Source organism: Carassius gibelio, chromosome B25, assembly GCF_023724105.1.
Source record: "Carassius gibelio isolate Cgi1373 ecotype wild population from Czech Republic chromosome B25, carGib1.2-hapl.c, whole genome shotgun sequence".
Classification (NCBI taxonomy): Eukaryota; Metazoa; Chordata; class Actinopteri; order Cypriniformes; family Cyprinidae; genus Carassius; species Carassius gibelio.
In genome coordinates this window covers 21971119-21985177 of record NC_068420.1, presented here as the reverse complement: position 1 = coordinate 21985177, position 14059 = coordinate 21971119, and the positions used below count along the sequence as shown (strand labels likewise).

Here is a 14059-nt window from a genome sequence, read left to right as displayed (position 1 = left end):
CAATGTTTACAGTTAGATATAATGAAGAAGAAAAGGGACTATGTATTTCAGTCGTGGGCTAACTTACTGATTTCAGTTTGGCAATAGGTCTTAAACAGTGCCCTAACTAATAATAAGGAATATGTGACTCTAGTAACTAATCAAAGTCAGAATAAATGAATTACTCTTTATAAATTGTGTTCTCTTTATCATCGAAGCGCTCCTCGAAATGCAGGAGTTCATCATCAAAGTCTTCCTCTTCTTCTGAGGGAAAAGTACTTTCTTCTTCGCTGTCTGTGGTCGTCTGGAGAGCTTCCTCGTGTTCCATCATGATTAAAAAGTGAACAAGCTGAACTGTACTGCCAGTTTTATAGTAGTGATGAGGGGCGTTAACCATATGACTGCATCATATCATTAGCATATGAATAGAGCTCAGTTCATGTGTATGTGTGTGTGTGTGTGCAGATCTAGATAAAACATTACAACTGAGAGAAAAAGAGGTTTTGAGGAGACCCGTCATCAAACTTTGCCTTTTGTAAACATTGTATTATAACTTTTCCCAGATGTTGTATTCCCTTTGCAAGCCTCATGGAGTGTTTTCTTAAAGACTTTCTTAAAGAGACCCTGATATTGGAGTCGATGCTAGTATTTTAAAAAGAGCAGCAGAGAAAGTTTGGAAAGGAAAGTCTGTTAGGGCAGTGGCAAAATCCCACAGAATCTGTCATGTAACCTTGAACAGATATTGGCAGAAATATAAAGAACTGAAAGATCAGGGATTAAGGGACCTTCCTCATGAAGGATACTACAGTCCTCACCAGGTCTTCGCCAGGGAGCAGGTCTTATGAGTCTTTGTCATAAGCCAGAGAAGAAAATGAGAAGAAAATGGCAGGGCCAGATTGGTTTGGCTCGTTTATGAAGGATTTTTTTTTTTGTTCTTGTCACCATTGTGACTGGTAAAGAATGCATTTCATTTGTTCATTCTCTGGAGTGCGGATAAACATACTTCTGTTAATCAATCGCAGTACATTTCGGCTGTATGAGTGAAACGCAGGGGGCGGCCTCAGGCGTGAGCAGTTCCCCGCCGAACATGACTCCAGCTCGGGCTCAAGAACCAGCGCGACGCAACGGTGGAAACCGAACAACAGAGACTGGTTAATAACACGTTAATTACTTATGTTTAAAGTTTAATTTTTAGTTTCAGTGTTTGATAAACGAGTTTAAATATGGGCAATATGTATAGCCTATTAAAAACGATATAAACTGCTGTAAATGAAAATTAAAGGAAAATAAAGGAAGTTAACATGCAAACCAGTGGTTGTGTGGATTATTTTAGAAAAGTTTAGAGGATTGAAGTTAATCTGTAAACATTATTTAATTTGTGAAGTTAAAAAATAAGATAGCAATATAATAAAAATGAATAAACTTTATTTGGGTTACATCAACCGCTTATGTTGGGTTTACATAGCTATTTTAATCTGTTTTATTACATACTAGGGCTACTATTGTGCAAAAATAAATAAATAAATAAATAAAAACACTATGCTACATTGAAAGAAATACTGAGATATAAAATAAACAATTCACCAACAAATCGTTTCAAAATTGATACTTTTTTTTTCTAAACATCACATTTTTATGTTAATGCTTAGAGTATTAAAACATCATTATTGTAAATTATCTGTAACATCTGCATTTTTAATTTAGTGAGATATTTTGTCATTGCAACATTTTATTGTCATTTTCACTAAGAACTGTAATTGGATTTATATTCACTGTTCACTCTTATCCCAGCGGTCACTTATTGTGGTTTTTTTTTTTAAATGTAAGCCAAATTTATCACAATTAAAAGAACCAACGACTTACTTTACTTCAGTCTGTGCCTTTAATTTAATACATTTCACAATTTGAGTTGAATTACCGAAATAAATTAACTTTTCCTCTACAGTCTAATTTATTGAGAAGCACCTGTAACTATCTGGCTGTATACAAGCGAAATTAAACTGTAAGATGTAAAATGAGTGTTAATGTGAACTCGTTAAGACCCTCTTGTATGACGTGCATGTGAAGGCATTTTCTTAGAAAAGTGTGAATAGTTGATTTTCCAATGTAACATACTCTAGTGCAGGCATAAGTGATGGTCAATTAACAGATATATAAGCCAATAGAGACATGCTTTGTGTCTGTTGATGGGGCATCAATGGCTGTGTCCAAATTCAGGGTCTGCATCCTCCTTAGGATCCTTCCTACCCAGTTGAAGGAGGAGGGGTCCACCGACGACTGCAAAAACCGGAAGTCGGTGTTTGTGAATTTGGACATCCTACCCTTCTTTCAGTTCCCTCCCTTACCCGTTGCTCATGTCCTGTCGCCTAGCAACCGTGACAGCAGACGCGGGTGAAGAGCTCATCGTTATCTCCCCGGAGCTTCATAAACACTTCTGTCTGCTCTTTCGTCCTTAGAAGCGTTAAAAACAGCTTCAATCACTAACAAATTAGCTGTGTGTAAGGGGATATTCACACAGGCAGTAAGGAAGAAGCTAGTTTACGAAAGTAAATGTTTTTTTTTTTTTTTACATATACACGTACAAATGTAAAAAAAAATGCTTAACGCTAAAACAAAATGCCTAACTAGACAAACACTGAAAATATATTTTTGAAAAGCCAGTTTTTAAAAAACTTCTAAAATAATACTCGTCACCCACTCCGCTACCGCTCGCTTCGTCCTGCCGAAAAGAATTATGGGATAGGTAGGACGCGAAAGGATCCAATCCTTCCAATTCGGGGAAAATGAGGACGCATTTGTGGGCCGCATTTGAAGGATCCTACGAATTTGGACAGCCTTCGTCGCGGCGCTGTGACGTAACATCCTTCAAATGAGTCCTCCGAAGGATGTAGACCCTGAATTTGGACACAGCCAATATCCATAAGTCACTTTCTAAACATTTGCACCTAAGCAACTATTTACAAACACAGTTAGTTTCCGCTGAAGAAGCAGTCAACATGTACTAGAGAACGACCGATATGGGTTTTTCTATAGCCGATGCTGATGTTCAGAGATGCTCTGCCAATTTTTAGGGCCAATATCTTGAAGTTTTCCCCTTCATTTGCATGCTAAAATGTCACATTGATAATGAGTGGATGCACAACATTTCTAGACTCATCATCATTTATAGAGCACTGACTTGAACCATCTCTCAAATCTTAATTTTGTTCATTGCTCGATATTATAAAAAAAGTATCAAAAGTTAACCAAACAAATCAATAAACTAACTGACAAAGTTTTAAATATATAAACCAGGTAATATATATATATTCAATCATTTACATAAAAGTTTTAGAGCATTTATCATAAAGAATTTTTCAAGTTTGTTGGAACATAAATGTAAACTTAAATATACATTTAAATACAATAAATACTAATTTATAAATTATAAATTTGTGTTTGGTATAAATGACACAGAACAACAGACTTCGCAGTCTGTTCATTATTAAAATATAGTACAGTCAAACAAACATGTTACACTGGTCAGTTTAAGACCGTAGTATACCGGTCCACTCTGCTGTTATGCTAAGGACGTTTTTGCTCATGTGAAGAGGATGATCTTTTCCGTCTAGTTTACATAAAAAAATAATAATATTAAATTTTTACATTCAGATACATTGCGAAAATGAAACATTTGGATATGTGCAGACAGAGACGTCTAGTCAAACCCGCGCTCGCTGGTCCTCGTATTCAAGCATTCATGATCTAATGCACTGTAAATGCCAGATTTTTTTTAACATATATAGGCCTAGCAGAACACAAAAATTAAAAATCAAACATTTTGCAGAACAGGATCAAACAAAAAATTACTGGTCATCATACTTGCATAAAATGTTTGATGTGAAAAAAAGCGTCTCATTGACTGCGCAGCACAGCCACAAGCGCCACAGTTACGGTTGGGATAATTTTATTTATAATACTGTAGTGTCATTTGACAACATTGCAATTAAGCGGTCTCCCTGAAGGGAAACAGTCAACAAAGTAAAATGATCTATGGCACGCTCTCTTCATTTTATCAAATGATCATAATCACATCTATTCATTTAACAGTCCTGCTACTAGCATTTTATTCAGACTAAACCCCCTTTAATTCGGGTTAGAAAGCTTTTTTTTTCCAAGTGGCTTTTGCACATAATAATAATATTGCTGCAGATGCATTTTACAGCATCAAGGTTATTATTTGATCATTCATTTAAACGACAATTGATCAGTGCAGTGTTTGAAAGAGCTGACATCTCCACCCCATTTACAGAGTGAGATTCTCTGACTACCTTTATCTCCCAGGACTGTTATTGAATTTTCCAAAAGTTTTGGCTTGGGGTCCTTCACATGCGCCGCAACACCTTCCACCGCACCAATAACACGGGGCTGCCCGCCGACGTGCCTGACTTTAAATCGGCGCTACTAAACACAGATATCGGCTGATGCTGATATATTGAAAAATGACAAATATCGGCCCGATATATCGGCCGACCAATATATTGGTCGACCTCTAGTATGTACCCCAAAGGATATAATACTGCCTATGGGCCTTATTTTGTGTTTGATTAAAATGTGATATAATTTACACTTGAATGGTTTCACTGAACAGAAATATGAAATCATTTTTTAGATAATTTATTTAAATGTCTATGACTATTTATTTATTAGGTCATATAAAACTGTAAACATGTATACATGTGTCCTGTATGAGTGCAAATCAGTGGCGCCAAAGCGATGGTTATTTATTTTTTTATAATAAAAGTTATCTAAATTTATATTTAAAATTAGATATTAAAAAAAAGTTATATAAATTTTAGAGGACTAACAGGCGCCAGTGCCCTCATTATATTCCGTCATAAAATTTAGACATAGAAGGGCGTTCTCGCGAGTGGGCGGGGCGCCGTGAGCGCTGAGTGAGCAGCAGAAACCTGTTTTTATACAGTCTATAGCTGATACTCGAAAAAGATGGATAAAATAAAAAAAAGCTATCGGGGGCTAAAAATAGAAAAAGAAAGAGGGAAAGGAGATGGCATGACAAGGGATGCGACAGCAGCTAAGTAAGTGGATGGTGAAAGTCAACAGGTAGGATTTAAATTTAAATACCTTTAAGTATTGTATATTCCGCCATGATGGGGAAGTCGTGGCCTAATGGTTAGAGAGTCTGACTCCCAATCGAAAGGTTTTGAGTTCGAGTCTCGGGCCGGCAGGAATTGTGGGTGGGGGGGAGTTTATGTACAGTTCTCTCTCCACCTTCAATACCATGACTGAGGTGCCCTTGTGACCTGAGTGTGGTCACAGAATGAGGAAACATCTTGATGCTCACAATAGTGACCGCTGGGATAACAGTGAACTTAGGGACAAGATATAAATCCAATTACAGTTCTTAGTGAAAAATGCACTAACATGTTGCAATGACAAAATATTGCACTAAATGAAAAGTTAAAATGTTACAAATAATTTACAATGTTAATTTCATAATACTGGTAGGACTTATATAAAAATTTAATGAAACATGTAACAAAGAATGAACAATTTTTAAATACATTAATTACATTAGTTTTTAATGCATGATATTAACCCTATAATGTGATGAACAGTTTAAAATAGCTGGGTGGAGATATATAACACTTTTATGACTGCAGAAATATGTTAATTTATCCCAAAATTTTGACCAACCATAAATACACACTAAAAAAAATAAAAAAATAAAATATATATATATATGGGTCAATGGTGCCTTTTGGTGCCCTGAACATAAATAACCCATTTGCCATGATAACTCAACATACGAATGACTATGAAAGGTGTGTTATATTAGGCTAAGTTTTGTATGAGAGGATGTATGTTGTTGTGCTATGTCCCAGGCACTGCTCATTAAATTTGAATGCGAGTAAAATAGTCAAAAAAAAAAAAATTGTTTTCCTATTAATATTTTGTTAAATAAGATATTACTCAAATTGAGTGTATTGATCATTTTGTAATAAAAACAATATTTTTATTTAATAAAAAAGATTTTGTCCATGTCCCTTGAATGGTTGTCCACCCTGTCATATTGTGGAATCTGTCCCTTTAAGAAGAGGCCATCACCATTAGTGACATCATCACAACAGATTTTTTTTATATCTTCAGTGGCTGGAATTTCAACTGCTGAGATGAGTAGCAGCTGACTTTTCAACTGACAAATTTTCTTCATTTAAGTTTGCTTACTTGTTTTGCCAAAGCTTAACATGTCCACCCTGTCACCATAAAATATACAGGAAGTGATTAAAATACAATATTTTCAAAATATGTAAGTTTAAATATACCAAATTCTCTTCAACAACCAGACTAACTATTTAGCTAGTCACAGTTTGTTGTAAGCTAATATGCTAATTGAAGCTCAAAATGTCCACCCTGTCGGCGACTTAGACTCGATGGGGTGGACATACACGTGACAGGGTGGACATAGCATTCATAGCATTCATTTGTAGTTAATATAAATGTTATATTACATTTTATAGAAACATCTGCTGTAGATAATTGTTGTAATAAAAAAAATATATCAATGTGATTGAGAATTTAATTATATATATATATTTTTTTTTAAAGTCGAATAAATGTTTCATTGTCATATTTTGTCATGCTTTTTGTGTTCTGCTTTATCTGTCCACTCCATCATGGGCTCGTCCACCCGGTCATCTTGGTATTTTTAAATAATATTTAAAATAATAATGTAATCATACCTATATAATCCATTGTGCTAGGTGTGGGGGCAATAACATGCAAACAAAAAACTGCGTCCACATATTCAAATATTTCTCCAAATAAGAAAAAATACATGTGCTAATTTTATGAGTTTCTTTAAAAAAAAAACATTGTTTACATAAAATCTTTTATGTATTTATAATTTGAAAGCAAACAAATAACCCTGTTTAGGAAAGGGACATCATACCTTTCAGAAAGTATAACTTGTATCTTAATAGTGCAATGAAAACATATTTAACTGTAATTTATATGTCCACGACAGGGTGGACATATCTATGCTTTATGCTCTAAAAAAATGGCCCATAATTAAAAAAAAAAAAAAAAAAAACATTGTGGGAGCTCAGATAATATATTTATTATACTATTTGAGTGTCTACTATTATGACATGACATAAAGTGAATGTTAAATTAAAATCAAAATGTGTGAGTATTGTGAGGGTTGAAAGGCACTCTATGGTGATATTGACCTATATATATAATTTAGATATGTTCATGATTAAACAGGTTAATATTAAATGAAAGCTGTGTTCATTTAATGTGAAAAACAATTAAAACAGTTTGTTTTTCTTTTTTCTCAATCCGTGTGTGTTGCGGACATTTTGAGCGGGAAAGTGAGACAAAGAAGCCTGTGTGGGAGGAGACCGGAAGCAGTCAAATTTAGAAGCCTGTGATTGGCTGATATGTCTGTTTAGCCCGTCAATTTCTAACCAATGAAATATGTTCCTTTCATTCATTGTGCGAAAAGACACAATCAGGGAACAGCAGTCTGCCCTCTTAAATTAGCATGAGAATTCAATAAATACGCAGTCCATGACAGTAAACAATTATTGTGTTGTTCTGTTCACCGTAAACTAACATGCCTGAACCAGCGAAGTCTGCTCCCAAGAAGGGCTCCAAGAAGGCCGTTACTAAGACCGCCGCTAAAGGAGGAAAGAAGCGCAGAAAGTCCAGGAAGGAGAGCTACGCTATCTACGTGTACAAAGTGCTGAAGCAGGTCCATCCTGACACCGGCATCTCTTCGAAGGCGATGGGGATCATGAACTCTTTCGTCAACGACATCTTCGAGCGCATCGCCGGTGAGTCGTCTCGTCTCGCTCACTACAACAAGCGCTCCACCATCACCTCGAGAGAGATCCAGACCGCCGTGCGTCTGCTGCTGCCCGGAGAGCTGGCCAAACACGCCGTGTCTGAGGGCACCAAGGCCGTCACCAAGTACACCAGCTCCAAGTAGATCTCCGCTCCGACTCCGAGACACAAAGGCTCTTTTAAGAGCCACCCATCTCATCACTTAAAGAGCTTTATTTATTTATTTTTTTTGCAAACTAAACATCTACATATTTTGGTCTGAAAAATAAACAAATAGTGAAATGAAAGAAAAAGATATGGGGAAGAAGGTGAAAATAGAGTTCACTGTTAGAATTTGTAACTCTTGTTATCCTTTTCAACTGGAGGTTCATGAGATGTACATTTCAGTTATTCCAGAGAACGGTTTTATCATTGGGACAGACATAAGCCAATGGGTCGTTTTTGTGTTAATCAGATCCTAGGTCAGACGTAAACTCAGTGGTTGAGTTATTTACGGCAGGGATTTTGCATTTTCTCTTCATGAGAGAGCAGTTTGAAGCACAATCGAATTGATGCATTCCTCATTAAAATACAGGTTTATTTATATTTATTGTATCTATGAAAGCATTACTGTGCTATAATCAGATGCATGAATGTCCCAAAGCAATCACAACTTGTTGGATAGAATGAGAGAACTTTTATGATGTGCACAGGTGTGTAAATGGAGGTTGAATAAGTACTTTTGATCTGAAAAAATGCCACTGAGAATAACTGTTAGCTGACTTTGGCCCTTTTATGTCCATCAAAGGTTTTGATTGGTGTGTGATCAGTTTTGACTCCTAGTGTTTCCACTTGGGTCATTGTGTGCTAGCTGAGCTCAAGCTTTGCAGACTTGAGTGAACAGTGTACAGCAGTGGTGGAAATTACTCTTTCAAGAGATCGTACCTTTTTAGTTCGTTGATTTTAACTTTCCATCCAGATGTTTTGGGACTGAAAGCTTCACAAGATCATTCAACTCAGGTTGGTTTCAGCGGTGGAAATGGCTTCATTATGTGAAATAATTTTTTATTAAACAATTATAAAAAAAGACCTATAACACTAACTTGCGCTGTTCTTTTTCTACTCTTATCAGTTTTCTTTTTATTATATTATTTAAAAGCCCTTGATACGAGAAATGTGTTAAGCTAACGGAGACTTGTTATAGTACTTACATATCATTACTCTTTTGTTGTTTTTGATTGCTTCCACGGCCCTCTTTGTAAGTCGCTTTTAATAGAATAGTCTGCTATAAATGACTAAACTTAACTATACTAAACTATTAACTGTAAATACTATCTTTATTGTTAGAAAAACAGGAGTCAAGTGGCCTGCAAACAAACATTCACATATTTTTTAGAACAAGACGTGGCATTAGTTTATACGACCGTTATGACGGTAAAAAATAAAACCTCTTTAAGTGATGATATGGGTGGCTCTTAAAAGAGCCTTTGTGTCTCGGAGTCGGAGCGGAGATCTACTTGGAGCTGGTGTACTTGGTGACGGCCTTGGTGCCCTCAGACACGGCGTGTTTGGCCAGCTCTCCGGGCAGCAGCAGACGCACGGCGGTCTGGATCTCTCTCGAGGTGATGGTGGAGCGCTTGTTGTAGTGAGCGAGACGAGACGACTCACCGGCGATGCGCTCGAAGATGTCGTTGACGAAAGAGTTCATGATCCCCATCGCCTTCGAAGAGATGCCGGTGTCAGGATGGACCTGCTTCAGCACTTTGTACACGTAGATAGCGTAGCTCTCCTTCCTGGACTTTCTGCGCTTCTTTCCTCCTTTAGCGGCGGTCTTAGTGACGGCCTTCTTGGAGCCCTTCTTGGGAGCAGACTTCGCTGGTTCAGGCATGATGATGCTGATCGATAAATGTTAAAATCATATCGGACAAAGACAATTATGGACTCGCCTATGCTAATTTTCCAGAAGATATGGCGCCCTCTGATTGCATGTTTCAATAGACCAAACCCATAAACTTGTACGTGATTGGACAACTCGAGGTATCACGAGCGGAAGGAGGGCCAATCACAGTCGGTGAATTGATAGCCCCACCCACCGCCCAGTGTTTGATGGAAAGTTTGAAAGTTTCCTGTTTAAATTTCCTGCTCTTTTTCTTAAATGTTTATACGAGAAAACAAATGGATTTCAGATATCATACGGTATAACATTTAAACCTCTTAATATACCCACTGAAATAACTCAGAGTAAGGGGAGTAATGACGATGCGTTTTCTTTTTATTTTGCTAATCTTCTTCTACTTCTTCTTCTTCTGTGTTTCTTGGTGACTGGCAAAGTATGGCCAGCTTCAGGAGTCTGAAGCCTCGATGAGAGGAAAAAAAAAAACTAAACAAAGTTTATTTTAATTAATTATATCCTGTCAATTAAACCCATATCTCTCAAATATTTTAGAAGTAGGTCATACACCTTTAAGTGTTTCTAAACATTCATTCCTTAATATATTTTTTTTACTGAAAATATACTAATTTCAGATCTCTTAGGTTTTTAACAAGCTGGATTCTTCCTCTTTCATATATTTCACAATGTAATAAAACATGTTCAGCTGTTTCTGTTTCTGTAATATCCAGGGAGTAATTAAGGAGGGAATGAGCTTTATATAGTCTAGCTATAACTGTATCTTCTCTTCTGTTTCCATGTGAATCTATACATTATGTATTATTTAATATAATATGTATAGATATTAATTCCCCACTATCTAAACTGCTTAACACTGAATATGGGTCTGAACACACTACAACTCTTGAAGAATGAATTTTGTAAATCACTTCAATTCAAAGAAAACACTAAACAAGCAAATTAAAACACCACGTAAGACAAAAATAAACATGCTCTCATTTATTGTGCCTTTGAATTAAACCATAACGTCACACCAATTCTGATCCTCTGATTTGAGTTTGATAATGTCATGTGACAGACTGGTTTGAGCCACTATTTTCAAATGAAAAGAAAACTGAACACAATCACTTTATACACATTCAGTTTCTTCAGGAGCTAGGTGTAAACTAGGATTAATATTTAAAAAATAAAGCAAAAATACAAATCACTGCATATGAATGGTGCAACAAAGAGAAGAAGACAGAGGAGGAGTTTGGGATTTGGAGGGACGAGCTCTGATTGGGTTTCAACTGTGATAGATTTAAACCAATAGCAGAAGAGCACGCGCTCTTAAAAGCTGATTTTCGAGTTACACTTCTATTATTTCTACACCAATCTGTAGATACATCTTTCTCTACTTTCAATAATGAGTGGAAGAGGTAAAACCGGGGGCAAGGCCAGGGCGAAGGCTAAGACTCGTTCCTCCAGAGCAGGGCTGCAGTTCCCCGTCGGTCGTGTTCACAGGCTTCTACGCAAAGGCAACTACGGCGAGCGCGTCGGTGCCGGTGCTCCGGTGTATCTGGCTGCTGTGCTCGAGTATCTGACGGCTGAGATCCTGGAGTTGGCCGGAAACGCCGCTCGGGACAATAAGAAGACCCGTATCATCCCCCGTCACCTGCAGCTGGCGGTGCGTAACGACGAGGAGCTCAACAAACTCCTGGGCGGAGTGACCATCGCTCAGGGCGGCGTGCTGCCCAACATCCAGGCCGTGCTGCTGCCCAAGAAGACCGAGAAACCCGCCAAAACCAAGTGAACACGAGAGAACACGACACTCACAAAGGCTCTTTTCAGAGCCACACACTTTCTCTTTAAGAGCAGTTTGAAATATGCATCTGAACCGCTTTATTTCTATTACGTCTATCTTTAGTACACTCCGCTGCTACTAATAGCGAATTGATACTATTTACATTCTGTAGCAGACAAAGCGACTTAAGGACAACAGAAGCAAACCATATCAATAAAGGCCAATGATACACAAGTGCTATAACAAGTCTCAGTTAGACCAATGCAGCACATGTACCAAGGGCTTTTAAATAATATAAAAAGGAAATTAAAACGGAATTCAAAAGGTTAGATTTTGTAAAAAAAAAAAAAAAAAGAATAGTTAGAAAGTGTTTGTTAATGTTAGAGTCAAATAAAGACGGAAGACGTGTTTTTAGGTGTGTGTGTGTGTGTGTGTGTGTGTGTACTCAATCCAGTGTGTGAGTGGAGCAGCACAAAATGATCCTCAAATGAAGAAGAAAAGTGAACAGTGAACATTTTAAAACATTCATCATGTTAACATCCTTCACCACACTGTCACGTGCAGTGTAAATTAGATCTGACTGTAACATCAGCCTTTTGAGGATCATATAATATGTAAAGGGTGACGATGAATGGAGATTTTTTTTTTTTTTTTTATTAAATGCTTGTAGAAGATAACAGCAAAACACACACGCACACACACACAAAACAATCAAATCATTACAACCATACTCCAGAGACCCTCAGTCCAGATTAAGTGCCAAGTCCTAAAACACAGCCACTGTTCTCATAGCTTTTAAGTTTTCAGATAACTCAATGGACTCAAAGTACATCTTCATTTCATGTTTAAATCTCAAAAAAGAGGATCGCATTTAGAAAACTTACATTTGTGAATGTAAAATTTAGCTAACAGAAAAATAAGGTTTATAAAAGAAATATCACTTTTCTTTTCATGAATGGAGACTTTTGAGCGGGAAACGCAGACTGTCGCTGTCTGTTCGAAAACAGGAAACCCACTGTCATTGGTCGAACCACGCTGTGACGTAAACACAATAGCCAATCAAACCCCGCCGGTGACGCACCGCCCAATGCTGCAAGAGAGATTAAAAGTCCCCCGCAAAAACATCTTATTCTGTTGAAGAGAGCAAAACGAAAAACTCGAGAAAATGGCAAGAACCAAGCAGACGGCCCGTAAATCCACCGGAGGCAAAGCCCCGAGGAAGCAGCTCGCCACCAAAGCCGCCCGTAAGAGTGCTCCAGCCACCGGCGGCGTCAAGAAGCCTCACCGCTACAGGCCCGGCACCGTGGCTCTGCGAGAGATCCGTCGCTACCAGAAGTCCACCGAGCTGCTGATCCGCAAGCTGCCCTTCCAGCGTCTGGTGCGAGAGATCGCTCAGGACTTCAAGACGGACTTGCGCTTCCAGAGCTCCGCCGTCATGGCCCTGCAGGAGTCCAGCGAGGCTTATCTGGTCGGTCTGTTCGAGGACACCAACCTGTGCGCCATCCACGCCAAGAGAGTCACCATCATGCCCAAAGACATCCAGCTGGCCCGCCGCATCCGTGGAGAGCGCGCCTAAACGCACCGCTCCTCCTAAACACAAAGGCTCTTTTAAGAGCCACTCCCGTGTTCACTTAAAGAGTTTCAAATTGGTCTACGATATATTGTCAGAAATGGGTGTAAAGGTTTAACACCGCGTAAAGGCAGTGGTTCCCAATCCTGGTGTCATTCTGATTCAGAAACTGCTCTGAATGATCAACTGCGGCCGGACAGAGCCTAGAGATGATTTCATTGATGGTGTCCACATTTGCTGCAAATGAAAGTCGTTGGTTTAGAAATCTACAGCTAATCCCTAAATCACTCGATTCTGTTCTGTCAACATGTTTGCTGTTTAATTATGAAATTACACCTGGACTCGACTGATTAAATGATTAAGAGCTGTACCAGTATGCAATCTTCAGGTGCACAGAATCTATTGTGTTGCTTTATTTGTTTCAAGGAATGACAGTAGTATGAAGTCATAAAAATCGTGATATGTTTATAATTCATCTTTCTCTAAATCACTGACCGAGCAACCCTGGCCCCTTTTATAAATATAACTTTCATACCATTCTTTCAGATGTTTCAAATTAAGTATTACACTGCAGATGAAATAAAATGTCAAAGGCATAGTGCTATAATATATATATATATTTTGTTACCTTCATTTGTTTTTAAACATTATATATTTAGTCCATTCATGATGGGAATACTTTTTTCAATGCTGTATATACATCCGGGTTTACGTGCTAACAAAAATACAAAATTATATACAATGTGTGCAATTACCAAAGTTTAGAAAAATATTCACATTAACCCCAGGCCTAAGGTAGTTTAAATATAAGATTGATTGAATTGAAAGAAATAAATACTTTGTTCAGCAAGGATGCATTAAATTGATCAAAAGTGACTGTGAAGGCTTTTACATTGTTACACTGACACAGAATACGGAAAATACAGCTGCCATCACAGGAATAAAGCTCATTTTAAAGTGAATTCAAAGTTGTAGTAAATATTTTACTATATTTTAGTGGCAATTT

At 37.6% G+C, this 14059-nt stretch overlaps 5 protein-coding genes across 13 annotated transcripts in view; 3 read left to right on the top strand and 2 right to left on the bottom strand.

The window, feature by feature from the left end:
• The window catches only part of LOC128014353 (piggyBac transposable element-derived protein 4-like), a 93569-nt gene extending 93249 nt beyond the window's left edge, over positions 1–320 (bottom strand). For 6 of the 9 annotated variants that reach the window (XM_052597893.1, XM_052597895.1, XM_052597894.1 and 3 more), the window contains exon 1: positions 165–320. In XM_052597893.1, the coding sequence (XP_052453853.1) occupies positions 165–310 (146 nt within the window). In that variant the 5' untranslated portion in view covers positions 311–320. Of the gene's footprint in view, positions 1–67; positions 138–164 lie in introns of those variants that run through there. The other 3 variants (XM_052597903.1, XM_052597905.1, XM_052597907.1) reach the window with 3 other exon arrangements.
• Positions 321–7581: 7261 nt separating this feature from the next.
• On the top strand, positions 7582–8020 carry LOC128014407 (histone H2B). The gene has a single exon (XM_052597991.1). It carries the CDS (start codon positions 7601–7603, stop codon positions 7973–7975), a length of 375 nt encoding a protein of 124 aa, XP_052453951.1. The 5' UTR covers positions 7582–7600; the 3' UTR covers positions 7976–8020.
• Positions 8021–9277: 1257 nt separating this feature from the next.
• LOC128014415 (histone H2B) lies at positions 9278–9723 on the bottom strand. Its single transcript, XM_052598000.1, has one exon. It carries the CDS (start codon positions 9695–9697, stop codon positions 9323–9325), a length of 375 nt encoding a protein of 124 aa, XP_052453960.1. The 5' UTR covers positions 9698–9723; the 3' UTR covers positions 9278–9322.
• A 1328-nt stretch (positions 9724–11051) lies between these two features.
• On the top strand, positions 11052–11840 carry LOC128014403 (histone H2A-like). Its single transcript, XM_052597987.1, has one exon. It carries the CDS (start codon positions 11106–11108, stop codon positions 11490–11492), a length of 387 nt encoding a protein of 128 aa, XP_052453947.1. The 5' UTR covers positions 11052–11105; the 3' UTR covers positions 11493–11840.
• Positions 11841–12612: 772 nt separating this feature from the next.
• On the top strand, positions 12613–13470 carry LOC128014395 (histone H3-like). Its single transcript, XM_052597978.1, has one exon. The coding sequence runs from the start codon at positions 12649–12651 to the stop codon at positions 13057–13059; it is 411 nt and encodes a 136-aa protein (XP_052453938.1). The 5' UTR covers positions 12613–12648; the 3' UTR covers positions 13060–13470.
• Positions 13471–14059: the final 589 nt, after the last annotated feature.

Coding starts and splice junctions, on each gene's coding strand:
- LOC128014407 (XM_052597991.1), top strand. CDS start 7,601: ATGCCTGAACCAGCGAAGTCTGCTCCCAAGAAGGGCTCCAAGAAGGCC.
- LOC128014415 (XM_052598000.1), bottom strand. CDS start 9,697: ATGCCTGAACCAGCGAAGTCTGCTCCCAAGAAGGGCTCCAAGAAGGCC.
- LOC128014403 (XM_052597987.1), top strand. CDS start 11,106: ATGAGTGGAAGAGGTAAAACCGGGGGCAAGGCCAGGGCGAAGGCTAAG.
- LOC128014395 (XM_052597978.1), top strand. CDS start 12,649: ATGGCAAGAACCAAGCAGACGGCCCGTAAATCCACCGGAGGCAAAGCC.